The following is a 23,291-nucleotide window of genomic DNA, read 5'->3' as shown; positions in this document are numbered from 1 at the left end:
CCTAAAGAGCATTACTAAATGTGTCCTTCCTTCATCACCACTAGGAGTAAAGGAGTGTTTTCCTGCTTATACTGTTTTTTCTTGATCCATACGTGGCCTTTTTTTTTAAAAAAGACCCTGAAGTCTTGTGAGATAAAACAGCCCATGCAAAGTAAAAATAATTTATTATTCTTTCTCTGCCTCATGAAAATCAAAAATGCAATTCTAGATCAGGAAATCGTCCGGGTGCCAGTACTGGACTTGAGATGACCCTTTTATTTTCCCTTTTTACACACAGAAAACTGAGTAACAACTGAGAGTTGTGGTTAGCTGTTGGTGTCGAGATGAAACAAATCACATTAATAAGGGACTTCTCTTTAGTTTTTGCTACTTTATCATGTTTATTTGACAGAGTTTTTCACATTTTTGGTATTCTCAGAAAGGAATCACTACTCATTAATCAAAGAAAGCCCTGTAGGACAGTACAAACCAGGGTCATGGTGCTGCACAGGAATGAGTGTTCCCCATTACTTTAGGTATTTTGAAAAAAAAGCTAGCTTTGGATCAGAAGAACAGAATCCAAGAAAAAAAAAAGCAGGTGTCTAAGGAAAAAAGGAAACCCAGCCCTTAGAAAACCTATCAAATTTTCTCCTTAAAGAACCTAAAGCAAATAAGGATGGAAAAAGAGCAGCCTCTCTGCTTTGTCGACATTTGGCAAAAGTAGTTGTCAAACAGATGAGCTGAGGAGCGTTCAGCTTTGTGTGGAAAAGCTGTGAGAGATAAGAAGCAGCACTAGAGCTGTAGGCTGGGCTTTCTGTGCAGCTTTCAACGTTAATAACAGCAGATCTGCTCTGAATATGAATTCCCACCCATGCCGAGATCCTGGGCGCGACACGACCCAGAGCACCAAACGCCCCAGCTGGCTGTGGGAATGAGCTGGGAGCTCTCTGAGCACCGAGCAGAGTGTTGGAGGCTTGGACAAACAGGATGGCACTGCTGGCACACATCCCTTGACCTTTATTGTGGCATCAGCCCCATTTCATGGGTGAGACAATTGGAAGATGGCAAAGCTCATGTGCAACCAGCAGCAGCCAAAGATTTCTTTGTTACAGAGCATTTTAAAAATTTTCTAGCCAACAGCTTATTGCTAAAGTGTGGTGGTGTGCAGGGGTCCCAGGGACAAGGGAAGTGATGAGAATGTTGACTCCATGTTTCAGAAGGCTGGTTTATTGTTTTGTGATATATATTACATTAAAACGATACTAAAAGAATAGAAGAGAGGATTTCATCAGAAGGCTAGCAAGGAAAAAAGGAATGATTATAAAATCTTGTGACTGACCAGACAGTCCAGACAGCTGGACTGCGATTGGCCAATAATTAGAAACAACCACATGAGACCAATCCCAGATGCACCTGTTGCATTCCACAGCAGCAGATAACCATTGGTTACATTTTGTTCCTGAGGCCTCTCAGCTTCTCAGGAGAAGAAAGCCTAAGGAAAGGATTTTTCATAAAATGTGTCTGTGACACTAAAGCTTACAGATCATTGTTTTAGCCAATCACTAAAAGTACACGTGCACCTGCTTCACACAGTGCTTGCTTGTATGCCTTCCATTAACAATACACAATATTCCATTATTAGCTTAAAACCTTCTACTATCTTGCTAAACGTATTTGTCTACATTTTTTTTCTTCTGTAGACTACTTTTCTGTCGTCTTAAGGTCTATCTTGGTCAAGCCTAAAACTCAAATTATTGTTTCATGTCCTTGCTTGCTGTATTACTGTAACTTTTCTCCTCTCAGACTTTACAGCCACAACTAGCTATAAGTTCTTTACTGTTTCTGAGACCTTTCACAGCTCTCTAGAAATCTTCCCACCTTTCCTATTTTCCCCAGTGAGGCGCTGAGCAGGTGGCGCTTGTTGGTACCTGCAGGAGCCAAGGGGGCTGGGGACAGCGTGGTGACCCCACAGGTCCTTCCGCTGCTGGGTGGCCTTGGAGCCTGCGCCCTCTCAACCATCTCTGCACCTGTGGGGTGGCACAATTAGCAGAGATCTCCCCAAAATCTGCTCCTTGCTGCCCTTCAGGGAGCCAAACGCTCGGCTGGGAAGGTGCTGAGGTCTCTCCCTCATTAAATTCTGCATTTTCTTCCTCAGCACAATTAAATAACTCTGGAGCTGAAAGCTTTTAGCTGCACATTCCCTTTGGGAAGGATGTTAAAATGGGTATCAAAACAGCTGGGGGCTCACTGTGGGTTTTTTTTTTTCCCCCAGACTTTTAAAGCATATTTTCTTTTATGAATAAAGAGGCAGCTAATGGTTTCTTCTGAGGTGAAAATGAAACAAAACACAGCTTTGCTGAACAGAATTTAAGAACTTACTTGTTTACCAAGTTCTTATGCCTAAATTGGAAAGTCTGCATGTGATGAGAAGAGTATTTAAGGAAAGAAAATTACAGAATTGGGACTATCTAGCTGAGGAAAAGAAATTCATGTGTTTTACAAAAGTTCCTGGTATGTTTTATATTTCCAAAGCCAATCTAAAGAGAAATGCTGTGCGGTGAGAAACATTTGTCATGTAGATAAACTGGGATGAACTGATAATGACTAAAGGAAAAAAAAATCTAGCTTTTAGGAAGAAAAATCAGCCCTGTTTAACTGATTTGACAACACAATTTTCTTGTAAAATCTCATGAAAATAAGTTTTAAAACTTTAGAAATTAAACAACCCATTGTTGGTGTACAATATGGTTAAACATCAAAAATAATGTAAAAATAAATTGGTCTTCTGAGTATTTTTTTCAGGTTTTTATACAATACATACCATGGGGACAGCAAGCTCTTATGATTTACCATGTATACCCCAGGAAAAGGGGGTTGAAGCTGTTTGTAAACCCTGAATTCTGGGGTTTATGCCTTTCATATCATTGTGGTGGAAAAAATAGAAAATGCTGGCGTTTCTGAGGTTTTTTTCAGATTAGAAGTCTGTTGGCAGTGCAAAACACCTTCATTTCTGATTTGTTGTGGCATCACTTATTGATCTGTATTTTAGACAAGATCAGGTAGGAGGGAAATGCAAGCCTTTCATCTTTTCACTAGTCTATCTTAAACATAATTCAAAGGAGGATGCTTTCATTTTAGTCAAGACGTATGAATCATAAAACTTCCCTGGATTAAAGAGCTATTCACATCTTATCTTTCCTATAAAATGAGAAAAAAAAAAAGAAAAACTTGTGAAAATAACACACATGAAGTCCACTTGCTTGAAAAGCTGCTGTCAGCTCACTGGAACTCACCCTAAATCTGTCCACTAAACTTTTAAGCTGTGTAGAATCTGTTCTCCAGAATCTGTCCTGGAGAATCTCACAAGCAGTTTTTGTGAGAATGAAGACATGATTTTTCTTAGTATCTCCTGTTTTTCATCTATTATGCCATGCAGTAAGTTAATTTATATATATTTTATGAAATGTATATATTTTGTACAGTTTTATTATCAATACATTATATTTTTCAAATTTTGAAATCGGCCTTTATCTAAGCAACGCTGAAGGAAGCAGGTAATCTACCCTACTGTGCAAAACCATGATTAACTGCTTCAATCCATTGAATTATTTAATGTATTTATGCTTTAAAAATACAATTTCAAGGCCAGTAATCCAGTTTCTGTATTTTTAATGTGCAATGGTTCCTGCTGAGCAGAACCTCTTGGCAATGCCACAGGTCCTTCCAACACCTTTGTCTGCAGCCAGGTTTGATTACAACTGCTGCTCAAGAGGGTTGAACTGAATTCCTTTTAAGAATTCTTTTATGTCTTAGACCCTAAGACCAAAATACAGCCTTTCTCTGGAGTTTAGTGAGGTATTAAATCCTCGTTACAGTTTTCAGGAGGTCAGTTCAAAGAAAAGATCTGGTTCTCTCTCCCAGCCCTAAACCGCCTGGTGGCTTTGAAACTGCAAACAGCTCCTGTGAGCTGCCTTCTCTTTGAGGCTTTAGATATTGCAGACTGTGGAAATATCCAGCTTAACACACAGAATAAGAGCAAAAATCATAATAAAGGTCTTTCCACACTGCTGGGAGCTGGGGAAAGAGTGATTGAATCCAGAAGTAGGCAGTGGTGTTATTTTGTGGGGAGAGAAGCTGAGCACAGAGCTGTTGGATGTGAAAATAAATCCCTGGACTCAGCAGGATGCAGATGGAAACTCTCCTTTTGTACCAGTCTGGGGTGAGTGGGTGATAGGGACAGAAGTTCCTAAATCTCCCTTTCCTCAAGGGTAGCAAAAGTTGCTAAGAACAAGGGGAAAGAGAGAGATTCACAGGCACTGACTGCAAAGGGACCTACCTGGCAGATTTCAAACAAAAAATTGCTTAGTGAGAACCACCCTCCTCCCCTCCAGTACTTTGTCTTTTGGAAAGGGAAAAACAAACAAGACTCTGAGAGCTTCACTCATGGCTTACACCACAAGGGATTGTTTTGCAAAGAAATTCAATCCCTGCAGTTCTTGGATATCTTTTGAAATTCAAAGCAAAATAATGCTTGGATCTGATGTGATGGGTGGAAGGGATGTGGGGATGATGAGGACAGGCAGTAAGTTCCAAAAGTAACACTGCAGAAATGTGGATTTACAAATGTTCATCTGGGATTTACTGAGGAGGGACAAGATGTGTAACAAGACAGAATATACACTATAGAATGAAAAAAGAATAAATAAGGAGTAAATGAAATCCACATTAGAAAGAATATACACTGAAGATTTATAGAAATATTTTTTAACATCATAAAATAAATAAAGATGTTTAAATAAAAGCAGATATTACCAAAGAACAGAACACCTATTGCTGTGGCTTTGTGTGAGACCACTGAGCACTGTACTCACTGAAATATTCTTTTCTCTTTAATCAGATCTGCTGACGAAGTAGCATTTGTCAAATCCTTTTATTTATGCCATTTTTTCCACCATTTAGACATCTGGAACTGCTTAGTGAAAAACTGAGAACTCCATTAAGTGAAATGTTGATTGAAAGTGCTGCATGTCAATGCAGTGTTCAAACATTGATGCAGTCCTTTGAAAACAAGCAGATTACATTGGGGTGAGAGCTCCTGATGTGGTAACACATACTTTTTTCACATGTGCCTAAATTTCAGAGTTCCTATGCTTTAAGGTTTCACTGCACTGGATTTATTGTCAGGTTGGTTATAACTTCTTTGAGTGGCACCCACTTCTCAGATTTTGTCCTATTTTATAGACTCTTATATGAAAAGCATCTTACAGTTTCATGTGTCCTCATGAGTTCTGCAGGTTTTTCTGGCCTTAATTCTTTTTGAAATTCCAGTAATCTGGATAGAGATAATTTGCATAAGTTGTATTTCATTTTATGACTTAGGCATGAAAAATGTTGCAATAATGATACTTGGAATTAAACAGAGGCTGTGAGGCTGGGGTAATTAATTTTCTTTAATGATGTGAACCGTTGAAACAGCAGGATAAAATAGACTAATAATTGGGAATATATGATAGTTATGAAAATCAAAACAAAACCAATTTATTACATATCCTAAAACAAGCAGGTAAGAACATTAAAAACTACATTAAAACCAAAAAAGATAAAAATGAAATATACGGCCTGTTAATCCTTTAAACTCTCCTCACTTTGTTTTCAGAACCTGCTGATCGACCTCCTCTTCTTCTGATCGCAAGCCCTGAGGCAATGGAGGTTTTGTACCTGAATGGCAGCAGGATGTCTGCCTGGAGCCCTGTGAAGGGATCTGCACTGGTCACCCTGGACTACAGCTCCAGAGAGGACACCCTGTGCTGGCTGGAGTCCCAAGACCTCTCCAGCCAGCTCAAGTGCTCCAAGATCTCCACAGCCGGCACCTTTCCAGAGGAGTGGACAGTGAACATAGCCCAGAACCTTCACAGTGAGTGTTTGGCACAGCAGTGGTGCCTGTCCTGGCAAACAGGAGCCTGCAGAAGTGTTTTTGGTCTTGCAGCTAAACAGTCTTGGGGCATTAAATATTGCAGCTCACACTGAAGTGGTTTTAGGGTTTTCACTCATATATTCAGCCTGAGCTGCAGTGTTTGTGTCTATGCAAAGGTTTTTAAGATGTGTGGTTTTATGGATTATTGCTGGCTGGGGGGTCTGTGTGCAAATCAGGACAGGACTGCTGGGAACGTGCCTTGAGCTGTTTTATTTTCCATCATCAGTCCCATTCTATGGTTATGACAATGGGAAGATGCCAGCAGCTCACATCCTGGGCAGCAGACCAAGAACTTAATGTTACAACTTACTCTAACCACAGTCCTGGGCAAAATGTGCTTTGTTTTGAACTCTGTGTGTGTGTTCTGTCATGATGTCTGCACCATCAGAGTGGACCTCAGCCTTCCACCCTGTGTTCCTGTCCCTCTGTTCCCTGCATGTCCAGGGAATTTCTGACCCTGTGCTGGCCAGACCTGCAGCACTGCATCTGTTTGCAAAATCAAGGCCCTGGGATGGGTTTGAAATGAAAACAGTGCTGGAATTAATGAGCTGCTCATTTTTCATCGTGCCAGCACACACCAGCTTGTGGCATCTAATATTCTTCTCAAACTTCATGGTAATCATTCAATCTTATTTAGATGAAGAATAATAATTCCCTTGGACATGAACTGACTGTAGAGACTTGCTTTGACTTTTTCTTTGGTTTTGATTTGGGAAGTAGTGCTTAGGGACTTCAATAAAACAACTTTGCTGGGAGCTCTGACTGACACACTCTCACAGATGTAGCTGTGGGAGTGTTTTTCCCAAGCACACACATCCACAGACACTTCTGTTGTGTTGCTCAGTGGAGCTGCATCAATCCCCATGGTCTGGGCATGTCTCCTCAGAGGAAGGAACAGCATGAGACTTGCTTTTGTTCAGCTAATTAGGATCTTCTAAACACCCCTGGAGTTATTCCTGCCAGGACATGGCAGGGATCTCATGTTGCTCTGCCTGGTATATTTGTCAGATAATCTTGTGGCTGCTGCAAAGTTGAGTTTTAATTTTAAATTCTCCTTTTCCTTCGCTTCACCTTCTGTTACCTGTCAGGTAATTTCTGCTGTTTCTCTTCATCATACAGCACTACCCCTGATGAGGGAAATTAATTTTGTTACTCTGTCAAGGAAAATGTTTTCCAGTGTAATTGCATTCTCTGCCAGCTCAAGCCAAATAAATGGTCAGGGTCATGGGGTGATTCACATAAAATTGTACATTCTATTCTTCATAGGAAGCTTTTTCACACAAGTGTTTGTGTGAAATTGGTTATTCCTCAAAATACTAGGAGAAAAAAAAAACATAAAAGGCTTTCTTAGCAGTGTTTGTGGAATTTATCTTTTTTATTCCAATCTTCTAATCATTTTGTTAGTGGAAAAAAGAAAATCTGCATTTGACACAAAAAGTGCTAGAAAAGTCAGCTATACAAAGTGATTGGGACTGCTTGAAGTAGATTTATTCAAAGTGTTTTCTTCAGTGAAGGCAAGTAAGTCTTGTAGTTAGGAACAAAGAATAAAGATCATCTTTAAAGATGAAAGTCTCCATCTAGGAAAGCAGGGACTATGAAAATGACTTTGTTTTCATGATGGGTCATACAACACCAGCTCCAGGTACTGAACATAAGCTTTGGATTCACAAAAGAAAGAAACTAGAGGACTCTAATTTCCTATCATTCACCCTCAGAAGAGTCCAATGTGACTTCACTTAGGAGAGGATGAGTCCCAAATGGATGGAATCAGATCCTTTGAAGCACTGGGAACTTGGTCTGTGTCTCACTCTGTAAAAGGAGAAAGGCTGAGGAGAGGCTGAGCCTGCCCTTGTGGGTGTATTTTGCTCTGGAGAACAGGGTACAGCTCCAGAGATGCTCCCTCATGCTTAGTAATTAGATTAATTTCACTCTTAACATTTATCATCTCAGGGCTTGTTTGGTAGTTTTATCCCCTCACATAAGGAGAGCTTTCTGCAGGCACAGCGGTATCAGCACAGGCATTTTGGTCTCAGCCAAGGCCAGGCATTGACACGTGGTTTCGCCTTTGTCTTTTTAAGACCAAGAAGTTTTTGGGAGAGTTTTTTTTTTTTGGGAAGCTGGAAATTTTCCTCTTGAGAAAGATTTATGCAGACAGTACTGGAGCCAAATGGGCTTTCAGAAGTGATTCTCCTGTCAGGGAGGCCGCTGCAACCTCTGTCCATGGTAACAGGGTGCTCCTTGACACCTCACAGCCCACTTCAGTGAGTACAGTGAGACTTTCAGGAACAATCATTTATTTAAAATGATATCTCTAGGCCCAAAGCAACAAAAATTCCTTCTAATGGTACGAATGTGGAAAATCTCCCAATTTTCTGCCCTTTCAAAGCTATGATGTGCAATCTTACGTTAATGCTTTGGTGTGTGGGAGCTGAGAGGTGGCCAGAGCAGCATCCTCTGGATGCAAGAATCCCCTTCTTCCTCATTTTAGGAGGCATTTTGTGTCTTCATCATTACAAGCACCAAGCACCTTTCATGCTCTACAAACCAGCACCAGGCAGCACAATCTGGGTTTTAGCTGCTATTCTTCTGCAGAATATAACAAAATCTCTTCTGGGATGATGCTTCAATGATGATGCATGATATTTTCTGCTTGGCTGATGTTTGATTCAGCTTTTCTTGGCACTCAGTTATCTCAGCACACCACAAGCAATGCTGCAGTGCCTGTGTTCAGCTTTGCCACCTGTGCTTTGTGTCCACAGCTGATCACACCTCACCTGGGAAGGGGCACAGGCTTTTCTCTTGGCAGCTGTGTTTGGACAGGACTGCTCTGGATTAAGAGAAACATCTTGTTTCTTCTGTAGTAATTCAGTTTTTACCTGCCAAGGTTGGGAGCAGGGCATGGTTTGGAGGGCCTGGAGTCTCTGGAGGGAGAGGGATTTGCCTCTCTGCTTGTGGGACCCAGAACCTTCTGCTTGACCTGCTGGGCACAATCCAGGCTGGCTTTTTGGATCTCCCACTTTTTGGATGTGAGTGAAGAACATCAGACAGCGAGCCCAGGGAATTTGGCCACAATCCAGGAGTGTCTGTTTGGGTACATTACTGTTTCCTTCCCTGATTTTGGTCCCTCTTAATGGCTCCTCCACCTCCTGAGCTAAACCACTTCCCAGCAGTGATTATCCATAAACACTGCTGTGTTCAGAGTAGCTGCAGTAATTTCCCTTGGCAATGATGAGGCTCAGTGACTGAAGGAAACCCCAAGCACTGGAGATGGTGTTCCTGTCAGAAATTCCTGTGAATTGCCATGAATATTCATGGCAAATCAGAGCAAAGTTTGGCTTACTCTGCAGGAGCAAAACTGTGAAGATCTGGGGGAAAGTGTTTATTCCTACATAGTCTGCCCCAAACTTGGCTCCAGACAGGCACTAAGAGCTGTCACACAGTTGTAGGATGTGGGTTTGCTTTTCCTCCTGTGACAGACAGCCCATGTGCCTTGAGGATGCACAGAAAGGAGAAGGTTTCATGTCAAAGGTGATTTATACCTCACATGGTTTCTTAGTAGTGTTCAGAGCACATGAATCAGTCATGGGGCCCAAATGAGAGGTGAGAAGAGTGTCCTAAGGGAGTTTCAGAGAATAATTTTCCTGAATGTGGACTTCTCAAGCTCTGGCTGCTCTTGCTTTGCTGTCTTTGCATTTCTGAGAAGACAGGTCAAATGCTGGTTTTGGGATAATGGATTTTCTTTCTTTGTCCAAAAGTGGGCTTTCTTGATTTTTGACTTTAATGTTATTTTTTTCTTTTTTTTAATAGTGTCAACATCTCCTTCTTAAGTGCTCTAGACAGAGCCAAGAGTAAATATACAAAACTAGGATAATTTTCTCATTCACTGTTTATTCAGCTGTAATTTCCCATCTCCTTTCACTGTCCAGCCAGTCAGTCTCCTAAGGTCCTGCTGTTCTTCAAAACAGACCATCCTCTTTGCTGTTTTGGAAATCTCATTTTCATTGGGCCTCTTCACCTTGTTGTTCATGTCACCTCCCAGGGGGCTCATGAATGTTGTCTCACACAGGTTCCAGCACAGGCTGTTGCTCTGGAACTTGGTGATGCTCCACAGAGAACCAGGATTGATCCACTTGGGTCATCCTTGGTCCATCTCTGTCCTCTATGTCAGGCTACATCTTCCCTGAGTCTTCTTCATGTTTTCCTCAGTATCTGTTGGGATTTTTGTGTTTCTCTGTTTACATTTTGTTTTAATTTCCATATGCTCTCAGATATTTTAAGCCCAAATCTTTTTTTTTTTTGGATGTTCATACTCCATTATATGGGAAATGCAGTCTTTGCAACTGTTTTATTCCTCATTCTGGTGTCCCTGGACTTACAGAACTTTTGATCTAGGATTTGATACAGCCTCAATAAGGTGCTTTCCAGGCACAGTATGGACTTTTATTTAGTACAGGAAATGGTGCTATCTGATAATTGTCCTTTTTCAGATAGTTTTTCTGTCCCCTGTAATGCCAAGACTCCTTTAGGGACTTAGGCCTGTACAGAATCTTCCTTTAATCAGTGTGCTCCTCTCTTTAGCTCCTTGTCTCTGCTGATTTTTGGTTCTGCACAGCCTTTTTGATGATTATCAGGGTTTTAGTGGAAGGATAAGGGTAGTTCATCTCTTCATTCAACCTTTCTGCTCCAGCAAACACAATCACTTGGGCATCATCCTTTGTGGTGTGTACTGCAAATTGATTATCCTTTTTTGTGAATAATATTCATATAATCAGGTCTGTTCCTCAATTCTCAAATGGTGTTTGCACAAAAGATATAATCTGTGTAGCTGGAACCCTAAGAAGGCTTTTCTTCTCTTAGGGGGTTCCAAATATTAGTTGTGAAGGATCTGTCTGGTCTTGCTGCATCTTTTGGGTACAGACTTCTCCATCTGGCTTGGGGATTGTTCTACTGCTTTGAGTATTGTCACCACAACATTGTGTTGTGTCACTTTGAGGCACAAGCTCCCATGGCAGACAGCCTGACTTGGTGGCATTTCCCTCCAAAGCTTGGTGATCTGCACTTAATCCTTTTTGACACCAGAGCTATTTATTAACTGATGGTTAATTGCCACAAATGGATTTTTTTAGTTGTTCAGAGATATGATGTTACTATTTTTCAAGCTTTGTTAGTCATCCAGCTTCCACAATTGATCTTGCATTGACATTGGTCAGAAGCCTGTGTCTGTCTTCTGTTCCTACTGATATCTATTCTTCTTTATTTACTCCTCAGTAATTGTGTCCTGGACAGTTACATCTCAGACTGAGTACAGAAAATAAAAAGCCTTATCTCAATGGCCTTTCTCAGTGCAAATTTTTGATTGCTTTTGTTTTGTTTTGTATTTTTCCCCTTCTCTAAACTCTTAGGCTCTGCCTGGATCAGTCTACTGAATGCTCTCTCTGCAAAATGATCAAAAATTATCAGTGTTGAATTGTCTATTCCCTTTTCCCTGCTTTATCAATTGCTTAGCCCACCACTTTTGGACTTTCTTCTTAATTCCAGATTTGTTGTTGTCCTAAAGTGGGACATGACTGGATCTTTTTATGTCTTCCTTACATCCCAACCCATCCTGGGTAGAAAAGCTCCTGCACCAGGGAGGAAATACAAGAGCAAGCAAGCAAACTCCCGCAGCAGCAGAAGGGTTTTTTAAGAAAAAAGGACTTTATTCTCAAAGTAGCAGCAACCAGGTGAATTTATTTTTATCAGTCAGAATTCTGAGGGATTCTTTGTCTCTGTCAAATTGAATTATTATGCTGCTTGTAAACCAGTAGCATTTTGATTTTGTTAACAAGGTTTTTAAGGTTTTTTTGTTAACAAGGTTTTTAATTTATTTTTTAATAAAAAAATTGTGGGGACTATAGTGATGTAATGTGTAGATAACTAGCTTTCTGCTAATGTAAATCACAATTTTATAGTGAATATTTTACAAAAACACTTATACCTTCATATACAATAGTAGTGAAGTGTTGGTTAAACAAAAAACCATATTCACAAGTCATTTATTTTTCCTGAAATGTGACATTAATTATTGCATGTTTTATGGGATGAGACTCACATTTTTCCACAAAACTTTGACATCCACATGCACCATGTTGGCTTCATTTTGTTCTTTACTTGGTAGCCACTGAAACTGTTCTTGGAATTATCCCCCATTTCCTCAGTATTCCCAGGAGCTTGTCTTCTGCCTTTCTTCCAGTGAGGAGAGATATAGGAGACAAATAAGAGACAAACACTTTTAAGCTGCCCATTTCAGTAAAGTTGTTTATGGACTTGAGCCTTCAGATGCGCTCTTGGAAGCTTTCTTAATGGCATAAAAGAAATGATTAATATTTCAGTATACTTCAGTGTGCTAATTACATATGCATAACTTTTTTTTTGCTCTCTATTGGTACTTTATTATTGTCTCTATAGATTTCATATCTGTTATGATTTAGCCAGTGGTTGTCTTCTTGAGTGGTAAAATATCTTTTTAAATGCAACTCACAGACATTGCTAACCAAGTTTGCTTCATTTAGACTAATTGACAGCAAATTTTCCATACAGATATTTACTTATTAATGCAAATATTTAATTGAGATTTCATAAAAAACCTAAAATACTCCACTGAAGTCAAGTGAAGAAGTCAATAATTCTTGGTTTTGGATTCTCTTTTTTCTTTTTCTTAATGCACTTTGGATTTTGTCATTAAATGAGTTCTTCTGCCTCCTAAAGATTTTTTTTCCTGAGGCACGGGAAAATTTAAAAAGTCTGTGTCTTCTTTGAAAGTACTTTTGCCTTTATAGGAACAAAGGGGGCATAAAAACTATAAACTCCAAAATATGGTTTGTTTACATCCAACATCATAACTGGAACCATGTTTAGATATAAAAAACAAAGCACTTGAGCAATTGCAGACCAAAGTCCATCCCAGAGAGGGATTTATCAGTAGCCAAAGCCATGAGGGAACAGTATTTTGTTAGCAATGACCCTGAGCAGGGTCAGGAATTCTCTGTGCTACACAGAGTCTGCAGGGAAGTGACCCTCAGGGGATGGCACAGCTGAACCACACATTCCACCTGCTGCAAATCTTGGGGAAGCAGCAGGAAAATATATATTAAAAAAAAAAATAAATAAAGATCTGTTTGTATGTCTTATGCAATGAAAAGATTCATAGACTAAAATCACAAATATGCAACTCCTGATCAAACTTGTGGCCTCTGGAAATTGCTGTTTTGAAACTCAGGTTTTGATCTGATGCTTTGTTCTGCTGCAGGGAAAAGGGTAAATAGAGAGCATGCCTTTCAGAAAGGAATAACAATGAATAACTGCATTAATGGAAATAAATCTGAAAGAGAAGCTACGCATGTGATGAAATTAAAATCAGCTGCTACAGCACCCTAAGCTCCTGCCTAATCTGCTTTCTGTACTCACAGCAGCCTGGGCTTTTCTGTGCTGGACTGGAGTCTGTGGCAGAGACACACCAAAACGTTTGTATGTGTCAGAATAAAGGATTTGTTCTTTCCTCATCACTTTATCAGGAGCCCTTACAAAAAGAAGGATTGCATATTTTGCAAAGTTGTGATTATTATTTAGATTGTGATGGACATTACAAATTAAAACCACCCTCTGATTGTGGGGATTTAATATAGGATTGCTTTTTTCAGTTTTTAACTCCCTTGACTGGCAGGAGCAATGAATAGCTCAACAAATAATATCTCCAGGTCATGGAAATATTGTTTTCGTTCTCAATACCTAAAATTGTGGGTTTCTACTTGGAATGAAACAAATTTATTTAGAACTTTCTTGTTACTTCAGCTCTGGAGTAGAACTTGAAATGCATCATGGAATAAATGAAATATAACATCAAAGTTTGTGTTTTTCACTATTTGTCAGTTGAGTTTGATATAATAAAATCTTCGTTTTTCTTACACATTTTTAATAGTTGAGTGAAGCATGTTTCTAAAACTGACAAATTGCAGGCAACAAATGTCCTATCTGAAGCAGATCACTTTTGCTAAAGGCAAAGGCAAAATCTGATTTTCTTTGTCCTGGGGGAAAAAAAAAAAAGTGTTGGGACCATTGTATACAATGAAACGATAAGGACAGGATATGCAAAGGAGCAGTTTGCTTGCATAAAATTGATGTCCTGAGTGTTATCAGCATGTCACCCAGCAGCTGCCACTCTGTGTGCTGGGCCAGGCATTCACTGTGACAGTTCTGAGCTGGGGACAAAGTTTGGGTTCTCTGTGCATGTGTAATTCCATAACATTTCTGTCACACTGTGTAAGCAAAAATAATGAGCTGACTGAGGAGTGTGTGGGGATCTGTGCCACAAATGACAGTTCAGGGCATTCTGCTCTTTTTGGTAATTTTGGCCTTGTCTTGAATGTCATTTATTGCTCTTTTACTTAAATGCATTATCACACTTTTGAATTTTGGGGAGTTTTTTCTATTGATATATAGGGAGATAATTGTAATGTGTTATAAAAGATTTTCCCTGTGCACATACTGAAAATATGTACTTTCCTTTTAAGACTCTTCAGAGGTGATATTGTTTTGTCACTGAGTCTGTAGAACTGCTTGCAGAATTCAGATTTGTTTTAAACAGTCACAACCCTTGTATTACCTTCAGAAACAAACCCACTGAGAAAAGGCAACTGAAGTTAAGATGAAATAATAGAAAATGTAATTTATGACAGCCTGTGAATGCACTGTGATCAGAGCAGAGCTGCTGCAGGCTGGAGGGTCTGAGGAGCACCTGGGGCTGTGCCCCTGCTCCACTCAGGGTCACACCATGGCCTGGGCTGCCTTTGGGATCCCTCAGCAGAGAACTGAGCTCACATCAGGGTAGGCAAAACTTTCATGGGTAGAAATTATTGCTAGGAGGAATCCAAGGGGACCTGGAGGAGGGTGCAGTGCAGATTTGTGTCTCTCCTCTGCACGGGTTGGGACAATTGGTTTTTACTGTTAACATGAAAGGAGCAGTGATGTAGGAAGAAAGGCACCATGCTTGCTTTGTCCTTTCCCCTCTAAATGTAGAATATGTCAAGGGAAATATAGGAAAGTTTTTAATGGAAAGAGTGATAAAGCTCTAGGCTGGCTGCCCAGGGAGGTGGTGGAGTCCCCATCCCTGGGTGTGTTTAACAAAGCCTGGATGTGGCACTGGGTGCCAGGGTTTAGCTGAACTGTTGGCGTATGGATTGGATCCTGAAGATCTCTTCCAACCTGGTCATTCTGTGAATAACAGAGAATGAGACAGTGTGAGGTTTAAAACCTCAAATGCTGGGGGGATACACACACAAGGTGGAAGAGGTTGGCGCAAGGTACCCGGAGCTTCAGGGGTTGTGAAGAGGTGGGATGGGATTATGGGCTCACATCTTCCTGGGGTGGGCAGTTTTGGGAAGGGCTGGAAGCCTTCTGAAAGCAAAGGTCAGGCTCTGACATAAAAGCACATTGAGTTGGAGTCATATTTCTGGAAGCACTGGCTGTGTGAGTGATTTATGAGACTTTTAATGGGATCTATGGTGCCATTCTGGTTTAAGATAATGCTCAGGTAAGCCAATAACAGCACTATTGGGGTGATGAGAGAAATAAATAAACAACAACAAAAAAAGCAGTGGCCCAATGTCTGGTTGAAAATGGATAGAAAAGTAATTTATGTATAAATCAAAAGCCATATTTTATTTTTATTTCTTATATTACTGGAAAGAAGTTCACAAGGAATTTTTCTTTATTATTTTAAAGTGCAGTAACAATGTCAATATTTTAAGTCTGGGCAGTTGTCTGTCTTGTTGGTGAGGTCACATATAATGAAAAACAGTCTTCTCCTCAAAGGTTACTATTCTTATATTGAAAATATGTAATAAATGGGTGAAAAAAAGGAAAAGGACAGAGAGGGAGAAAGGGAGGATGAGGTAATGTTTACATGGGATACATTTATTATTGTCTGTTGGCAGCATTGGTAGGCAGGAAGGGTTTTATTTGTTTGTTTTTCTCAGATGACTTTTGTAGGTGCTGAGCAGTGGTTTCAGAGTTTTGCAGGAGTGCCAGCCTGCTGATGGTGTGATGATCCCTCTGCTAGGGGGAAAGGAAAAGATGAAGAAAATCTCAATGTCCTTAATAAAAGAAGATTTTTTTTTTCTTTCCTTAGCAACCCTAAAAAAGAGGCTTTTTTAATCTAGTAAAGTACATGATAGGGTTTTATTTCTAAAATACTGTGTGAAGAAATGAGGTGTATGCTTACTAACCATGCAGGTCGTATTTTTTAATATTGAGAATATTTTTAGATTGTCTAAGTTGTAATTCTCAAGCTGGATTTGAAATGGACTCAGTATGCAGATTTTAATTATATTAAAAGCAAGTTCTATTTATTTTAGCAATAAAGTCGGGTTTTTTTGGTTGGGTGGTTGGTTTTTTTTGGTTGGTTATGTTGTTTTTGGGGTTTTTTTTTGTTGGGTTTTTTTCTGGTTTTTTTTCATGGTTTGAGATGAAGACAAAGACTTTTGTGCCCAATGTGAAGTGTCTGTATAAGAAAATTAAATACCCTATGGTCAGTATTAGCTTCTGATTATAACTGAGTGTAATTATGTCCTTTGGGAATGGTTTACACCAGTGGGTCATTGCATGTCCTGCATTTCATATTGTCTAGACCATGCATTGCTAACAGCAACTAGAGTGGGCAGCAGATGAAATTATCCTACAGAATTATGGCCTGCATGGTACCTGCAAGAACCTACAGCATGTCTGGGTCCTGTGAATCGAGAGTTTTCTGAAAAATGTTGCATTCTACAAAAAAGTGGAGAGTGAGTTTCCTTTCCTGGGTTGCCTAACTCATTTTTTAAGAGTTGTCAGGCATAATTCACTCCTCAATTATTCCCCAAAAAGCATTTCTCAAAGCACTGTTGCTTACCTCTGGTATTAAACTGTTCAGACTTTCTCTGGAAATCATTTCAAATTTATACTTTGCATTGTGAAAGCAACTCCATATATTTATCGGCATCTCTTTGCATTGCAATCATCCGCTGCTTAGCCTGTCTGTGGAAAAAAAAAAGCATTTTAAGTGGCTTTATTGTTGTGTGATGATGGTTTATGGGGCTCATAACCCATGCAGGGGGCAGTCCTAGGGAGGTGGGAGGTGGTTGGAGGAAGGGAATGTCACAGCCTGGAGCAGCCAGGCCGTGTCCCCACAGCAGCTCTCCGAGGCCACGTGCCTGAAGGGACGCCTGTTGCAGCTGAATTATGCTTTAATTTCAACAGTGGGTGACTTAACTGCTTGGAAGTAAATAACTGGGTTTGATTTACAGTCTCGCTAGATTTATAAGAAGCTGTTGAATGTGCAGCTAAAAAGAAAAAAAAATAAGGCTGTTATAGCTATGTACCTCTATAAATCTGTCTTTATTGTTCAGCATGTACATGGGCCACTGGGACCCCATTACAGGTTTGCAATCGCTGGGCAATGTGTTTGAGACTCAGCAATGCAGAAATTAGGAATGTTATGGTTTTCAAGCAATTCTTACTTTTTTCTGACATGAGGTTGATGTCAGAAAATTCACCCTCTGTAAAAAATCTTAACAGTCAGGATTAAAAGATAGGGCCACTCACAAGGCCCTTATTTAATTGTTTCACACTTTCTCCTTGCTCCTTTAACCCGTTGGCATCACAGCCAGCTCTGTGATGCAGGGCCCAAAAACAGAAATTCCATTCATCTGACTCATTCCAGAAGCCCAATGCATTTCCTGACAGAATCATTCTATAACAAAAGGAATAGAAGAAATATGCTTAAGAATGCTTAAGAATTTAGGGCCAGATTTTGCTACCCTGCTGTAAAATTCCTGGGAAAGGCACAAAGATATCTGGGGCATCATCACATTTCCACTGAGTGCTGTGTAAGGGAATTTGTTAGAGGAGGATGTTGCTGATGATTGTTGTTGTCATCGTTGTTGTTAATATCGGTTTTTTGGATCCCCAGTGGAAGAAGGAAGTTTATGAAAGCCACACTTTCACATTTCTCTCTCAGTACCTGCTCAATATTCCACCTCAGCCAGTGTAGAATTGTGGAATCACAGAATGGTTTGGGTTGAAAGAGACCTCGAAGATCATCTCATTCCATGAGGGACAACTCCCCCTGTCCCAGGCTGTTCCAAGCCCCATCCATCCTGGCCCTGGACACTTCCAGGGATGGGCCACAACCCCTTCCAGCCACAACCTGCTCCAGTTCCTCACCAAATGCCCAGAAGTTTTCTTTTCTGCACGTGCTGGGAAGCTGAATGCCTGAATCTCAGAGTGCCTGAATCAACCACGTCTCTGAGAGACTTTGTGTCTTTCTGAGCCATCAGAATGCTTTCATTAAGCATTCATAATATTTAGATTATTCTTATATTTTTGAAAATTCTTTAGCTTGGAGAAGATGCTATTGTCTCAGTGTTCACATTTATAGGTTTTTAATGTGGTATATTATGCTCCGGGGTTGAAAGAAAGCCAACAATATTTTTGTCAGTAACCAAATTGATTGAAATTGAAATGCTTTTACTCCACAAAGAAAAGGAAAAGCTTTCTCTTCTTTTGAGGAACTTGAAGTCTAGATGCTTTAAAGTGCCTATTTAAATTTAGTATATTTTAGGTTCTTCATTGTGCTTCTCACAAAGAGTATCCTCGAAGGCTGATTTAATTCAGAGGAATCAGATATTTGAGGATGAGTAATTTGAAAAAGATGGATGGATATTTTTCACTTGATTTTTCATTTTTCAACTTATGTAATAATCACTCCGGACATGGCTGTTAAAAGTTGAAATTTATTGTGTGTCTGACTTATTGAATGGTGACATCTTTAATAAAAATCATATTTTTTAAGTGGCGTTGCTGACAGAATTCCAGCTTCACTTTCCCAAGGCACAGTGTCAGTACAAGGCTGTCTGGGCTGCTAATTAGGAGCATTAATGTCAAAAGAGTGGCACAGCAAAGGCAGTGATGCTGCAGGGTTTCACAGCTTGTCATTTATGTGTTTTAACTCTTCTTACCTGCTCTCACCATCACTGGCTATTGGAGGAAAAAAAATGAAGACTTGGTGTTCCTTGTCTTGTTCCAAATGTGGCTTTTTACTCAGTGGAGGCAAAAAGTACTCCCAAGTGACTTTCTGCTTGTCTTTGCAATAAATTTGGTTTGTTCCCTGATAAATATATAATTTTATCTCTTTTTTTTTTCTTTCTAATTAGATAATAAATTAAACTAAGTCTGGCCATGCCAGTTTGGACATTGCATTCAGAAACGAGATATAAGGGTTATAGAAGAAAAATTAGTAATTTAAAATAAACAAAATAATTCTTCCTTTATGATCAATTTTTGCAAAAGAAAAAAAAAACCAAAAAAATTAAAAACAAAACCCCACAAAAACCTAAAAAGCAACCCAGCATTTCCATGTGAAAAGCAGAGATTGTTTTAAGCACTTTCAAATATATATATTTTAAATATATATGAATATGGGGAAAATCTAAATATGAACTCAATACTGATTTATTCATGCATATATGAGGAAGTTTTCATTGCAGTAATGTCCAGACTAAAGAAAAATTGACTATAAAAGGCAATAGAACCTAAGTCTATCTCTTTCATCATTGACAAGAAGCATATGGAGAGTTCAAGGAATATTTCAAATTTTAATTACATTTCATCCAAAATCATTCCCCAGTTCACTCAGAAGTTTCTCAAAAACAGTCCAACAATTGCAGAATTCCACTGAGTAATTTGCTCAGATCAGTTCTTACATTAAAAATAAGGAATGTTTATACTAAAGTTTTTAACAGGAAAAAGCTTGCTAATTTTTGTTTCTACATCTGGGAAAAATGAAATCTGTTCATAGAACACTGATTTTAATAGATAATGAATAGGCAGAATCCTTGATTACAGCAGGAATAAAACCAAGAATATGTCCCTGCTTTTGCCTCTCTTCTGCTGAAAATCTGAAGTCTTATGCTAGTCTTGATTTGAAATGGAAATAAATGTAATAATTCATACAGTACAAGATATACGTGTGAAAATCAAAGTGGAAAAAGAGAGCCATTCTGTTTTTCTCTGATTTCCATAAACTATGGATTGGCCATAAGACATATATTTCCAGAACCCTTTGAAGATTTAGCCACCCTTATATGTAATTATTGTTTTCTCTAAAGGTCTAATAATGTCAGTATGTTTAAAAGACATAGGAAAAGTTCACTTCCAGACACACTTTTGCCGTGCCCACAGTCTACATAATGTCATTAAGTAGAGCAGAATTTAACCTATATGCTGTCTTAACTATTCTTTATGAAGTCCCTAAGAGGAAATCCTAGTTTTTAGAAAGTAATAAAGGAAAGATGATCACATTTGGCAGAAATGCTCCAAGGAAACTGTTATTAATATAGGAAAAGCTCTCAGAACTATATAGAAGATTGCTCAGAATAAATATATGTGTTTTCAAGGGAAAACATTTCTTTTTAGAGACTTCTGAAACCATGCAAATGAAAGAAAAAAAGATTAATTATTTTAAAGATGTGAGTGGACCAGACATCTGCACATAGTGGGGTTTAAATATGAATCCAGAAATAGGCATGAAATGAATTCAGGAGTTTCTTGAGTACAAAAGCTTTATATATATATTTTAAAAGTCCCCATTTCAACCAGAGCCTTTCCTCAATGATTTGCAGTGGGTGCAACTCGTGTGGTAGATGGGGAGCCATTCACAGCAGCCTCATGCGGAGCTGCTGCCAAACCATGGAGATAAAATGGGATTCACACAACCCATTCTCTGCCAGCTGAGGGGATTTCTCATGGAGAATTTAATTCGGTGGGGGAGTGGACCTGGACAATTCTTTACAAACTTCTCTGGTGGGAAGGTGGATGTGTCCAAGGCAGGAGCAGAGACAAACCCCAGAGCAGATCAATGGTGCCTCCAACACACAGATGCCAAATGTGCTCAGTGCCCACAGGAATTGCTGAGGACTGTGATGGGCTGGTTGGGAGGGAAGTGTTCTTTGCACAGCAGGGCTGAAGCATGAGCAGATGACACTTCAACTAATTAAAGTTGAAAAGTGGTGTGTTTATTACAGCACCGGGCACAAGTGGAACAATTTCCAAAGGCACGTGCAAGGAATCACAGGCTCTGTCTCTCTATTGATCTAAAAAAGTCTTATATATTCATATAATTCCCAAAACACCTAATACATATTCATTACCTAACCCTGCCTACCCCTGTTTAGTATTAAAATGTATTTAAATGAGTCCAAAGTTCCTTCATACTTGTGCCGTTCCTCACCTCAAATGGGTCTTTGGTCCTCTGAGGTCAAAGTGATTCTTCACTTTTGCCTTGTAGGCAGTCTTTGGACCCCTTGGCTATAGCTCAGGTTTCAGGGCCCAGGTCCTCTTCTTTTTCACAATCAGATCCACAGCCTATCCTGCTTCTTTGAACACAGTAAAGACAAACACATGATTTACATCTTAGCCTTAACTATTCCATCTGCTAATAATTAACTATCCCTTATTATTTCTACTCCTCTTGCTATACTCTTAATTGTTTCTATCCCCTCCCCTAACTAAATCTAGCTAAACTTTTAACTCTTTCAGTTTATTTAAACCCTTGATTCAGGACATCTCTCTGGCAGTCTGTTCTTCTGAAGAAAATCACTGTGAATTAATGTGTTGCTTGCTCTGGAAACTCTGTGATAGAAGTGATGAAACATGGCATGCTCTGGAAAGAACAGCTTTACAAGGAATGGAGTTGGAATGAGCCTAAAGCTCTCCAAAAGCCCATGCTCCTGCTGCTGGGAGCTCTATGCCCTTCCCAAATCCTGCTGGGCAGGGAACTTGGATGAATAAGTGTTCCAACAGCTACCAGTGCTGTTTGACACAAAGTTTATGGTGTGGTATTGCTTCTGGATGTCTCACTTTTCCTGGAATGCTGAGCTCAGTTTTAACAACCCAATGCAAAAGATTATCCCTAATATGACCTTGAAAAAAATTATTCTTGATTTCCATAAAAAAACCCAAGTTGTTTGGTGCAATTTATTGTGATATGCTACCAAAAACCTAAGGAAAGAACAGAGTAAACATTTCATAACTCTAAGTACTGTTATGTTAAATCCAATAACCTGTGTGTGATGTGCCTTTCACATATGTATCGCTTTTCTCTCAAAATAGGTACATTCACACAATAAGAAAAAACACACCCTTCTCCAACAGGCTGCTACCTAACCTTGTTCCTTTTCATCCACTTTTCATCTACAGCAATCTTCTAGAGCGCTCATTGCAGGAATTTAATTACTAGTTTTATTTCTACAAATGTCTGAAATTGGATCCCTTTTGTACCTTTTGTCCCATTTAAACTATATTTTCTGAAATGCATCTGTTACACAGGAGATAATCTGCAATTTTCAAAAGTCTGAATCAGTAAACCATACATTTTTTCATTCCACAAATCCAACTTTAGAAAATGGTAAGCGGGCACGTTGAAAATGCTTTAACTGTTACTGATTTCCAGAGGCACAGAGTTTTCTTCTGGCATTTTTAAAAGCATGCCCTAGATTTTGTTTGGAAAAAGGAAGGAGAAAAAAAAAGTGTTTTCTTCCTATTGTCTGAAATCCATCAGCGCTCACATATCTCACCATGCATCTGACATTGGCCTTCTCTGGAGTTTGGTTATTGGGCTAAATGGAGCATTTCTTTATTCTGGCTCAGCAGATCTTGGTAATAGGACCTATCAGGAACAATATTCCCTTTGAATTAAAAGGGAAATGAGTAGTGGAAGGGCAGGAATGGGAGAGACAGAAGACAGCAGTGAACTGTGTAATGGGGTGGCTGAGGTGGGATACAGTTGGTGTTCCTGGTATTTCACTGAGTAAATCTTATTTAAGTTACCTGCACTTTGAAGGACAATAAATGAGCTTCCATGTCTGTTTTAAGTACAAGGCTCATAAGCCCTGCGTTATCATCAAAAAGTCAATGAATTCAATTTCTGTTCAATCAAGTTTACTTACTATTCTCCAATGCAGCATGAATGTGATGGAAGCAATTTTTTTTTTTTTGATTGTGGAAAGCAAACTTAAAAATCCTCCATCTGAAGGATCATAAACATACAGAAAACTAAAAGTTAAAAAAAAACCCAAACCAGCTTCTCTATGTAATAATATTTTATCATATCTGGCTTCTTTTATCATGACAGAATCTCAGCTTATGTTAGGACTATTTTGAAAGCACTGTAGTATAATAAACATATTTAAGCTTTTTAAATCAAAAATCATTGATATTGATCATTGAAAACATTTAACATGATATATTTTTCTATTAATTGCAGTGT

General features: G+C 39.2%; 1 protein-coding gene across 1 annotated transcript in view; it reads left to right on the top strand.

Moving 5' to 3' along the window:
• Window positions 1-23,291, top strand: part of LRP1B (LDL receptor related protein 1B) — a 631,162-nt gene that overhangs the window by 337,901 nt on the left and 269,970 nt on the right. Inside the window, exon 6 of the mRNA XM_066553313.1 lies at window positions 5,636-5,893. Coding sequence (XP_066409410.1) covers window positions 5,636-5,893 — 258 coding nt within the window. The remainder of the gene's footprint in view (window positions 1-5,635; window positions 5,894-23,291) is intronic.

Source organism: Molothrus aeneus, chromosome 7 (assembly GCF_037042795.1).
Source record: "Molothrus aeneus isolate 106 chromosome 7, BPBGC_Maene_1.0, whole genome shotgun sequence".
NCBI lineage: Eukaryota > Metazoa > Chordata > Aves > Passeriformes > Icteridae > Molothrus > Molothrus aeneus.
The sequence above is the reverse complement of the archived record's forward strand: the minus strand, read 5'-3'. Positions and strand labels throughout refer to the sequence as shown.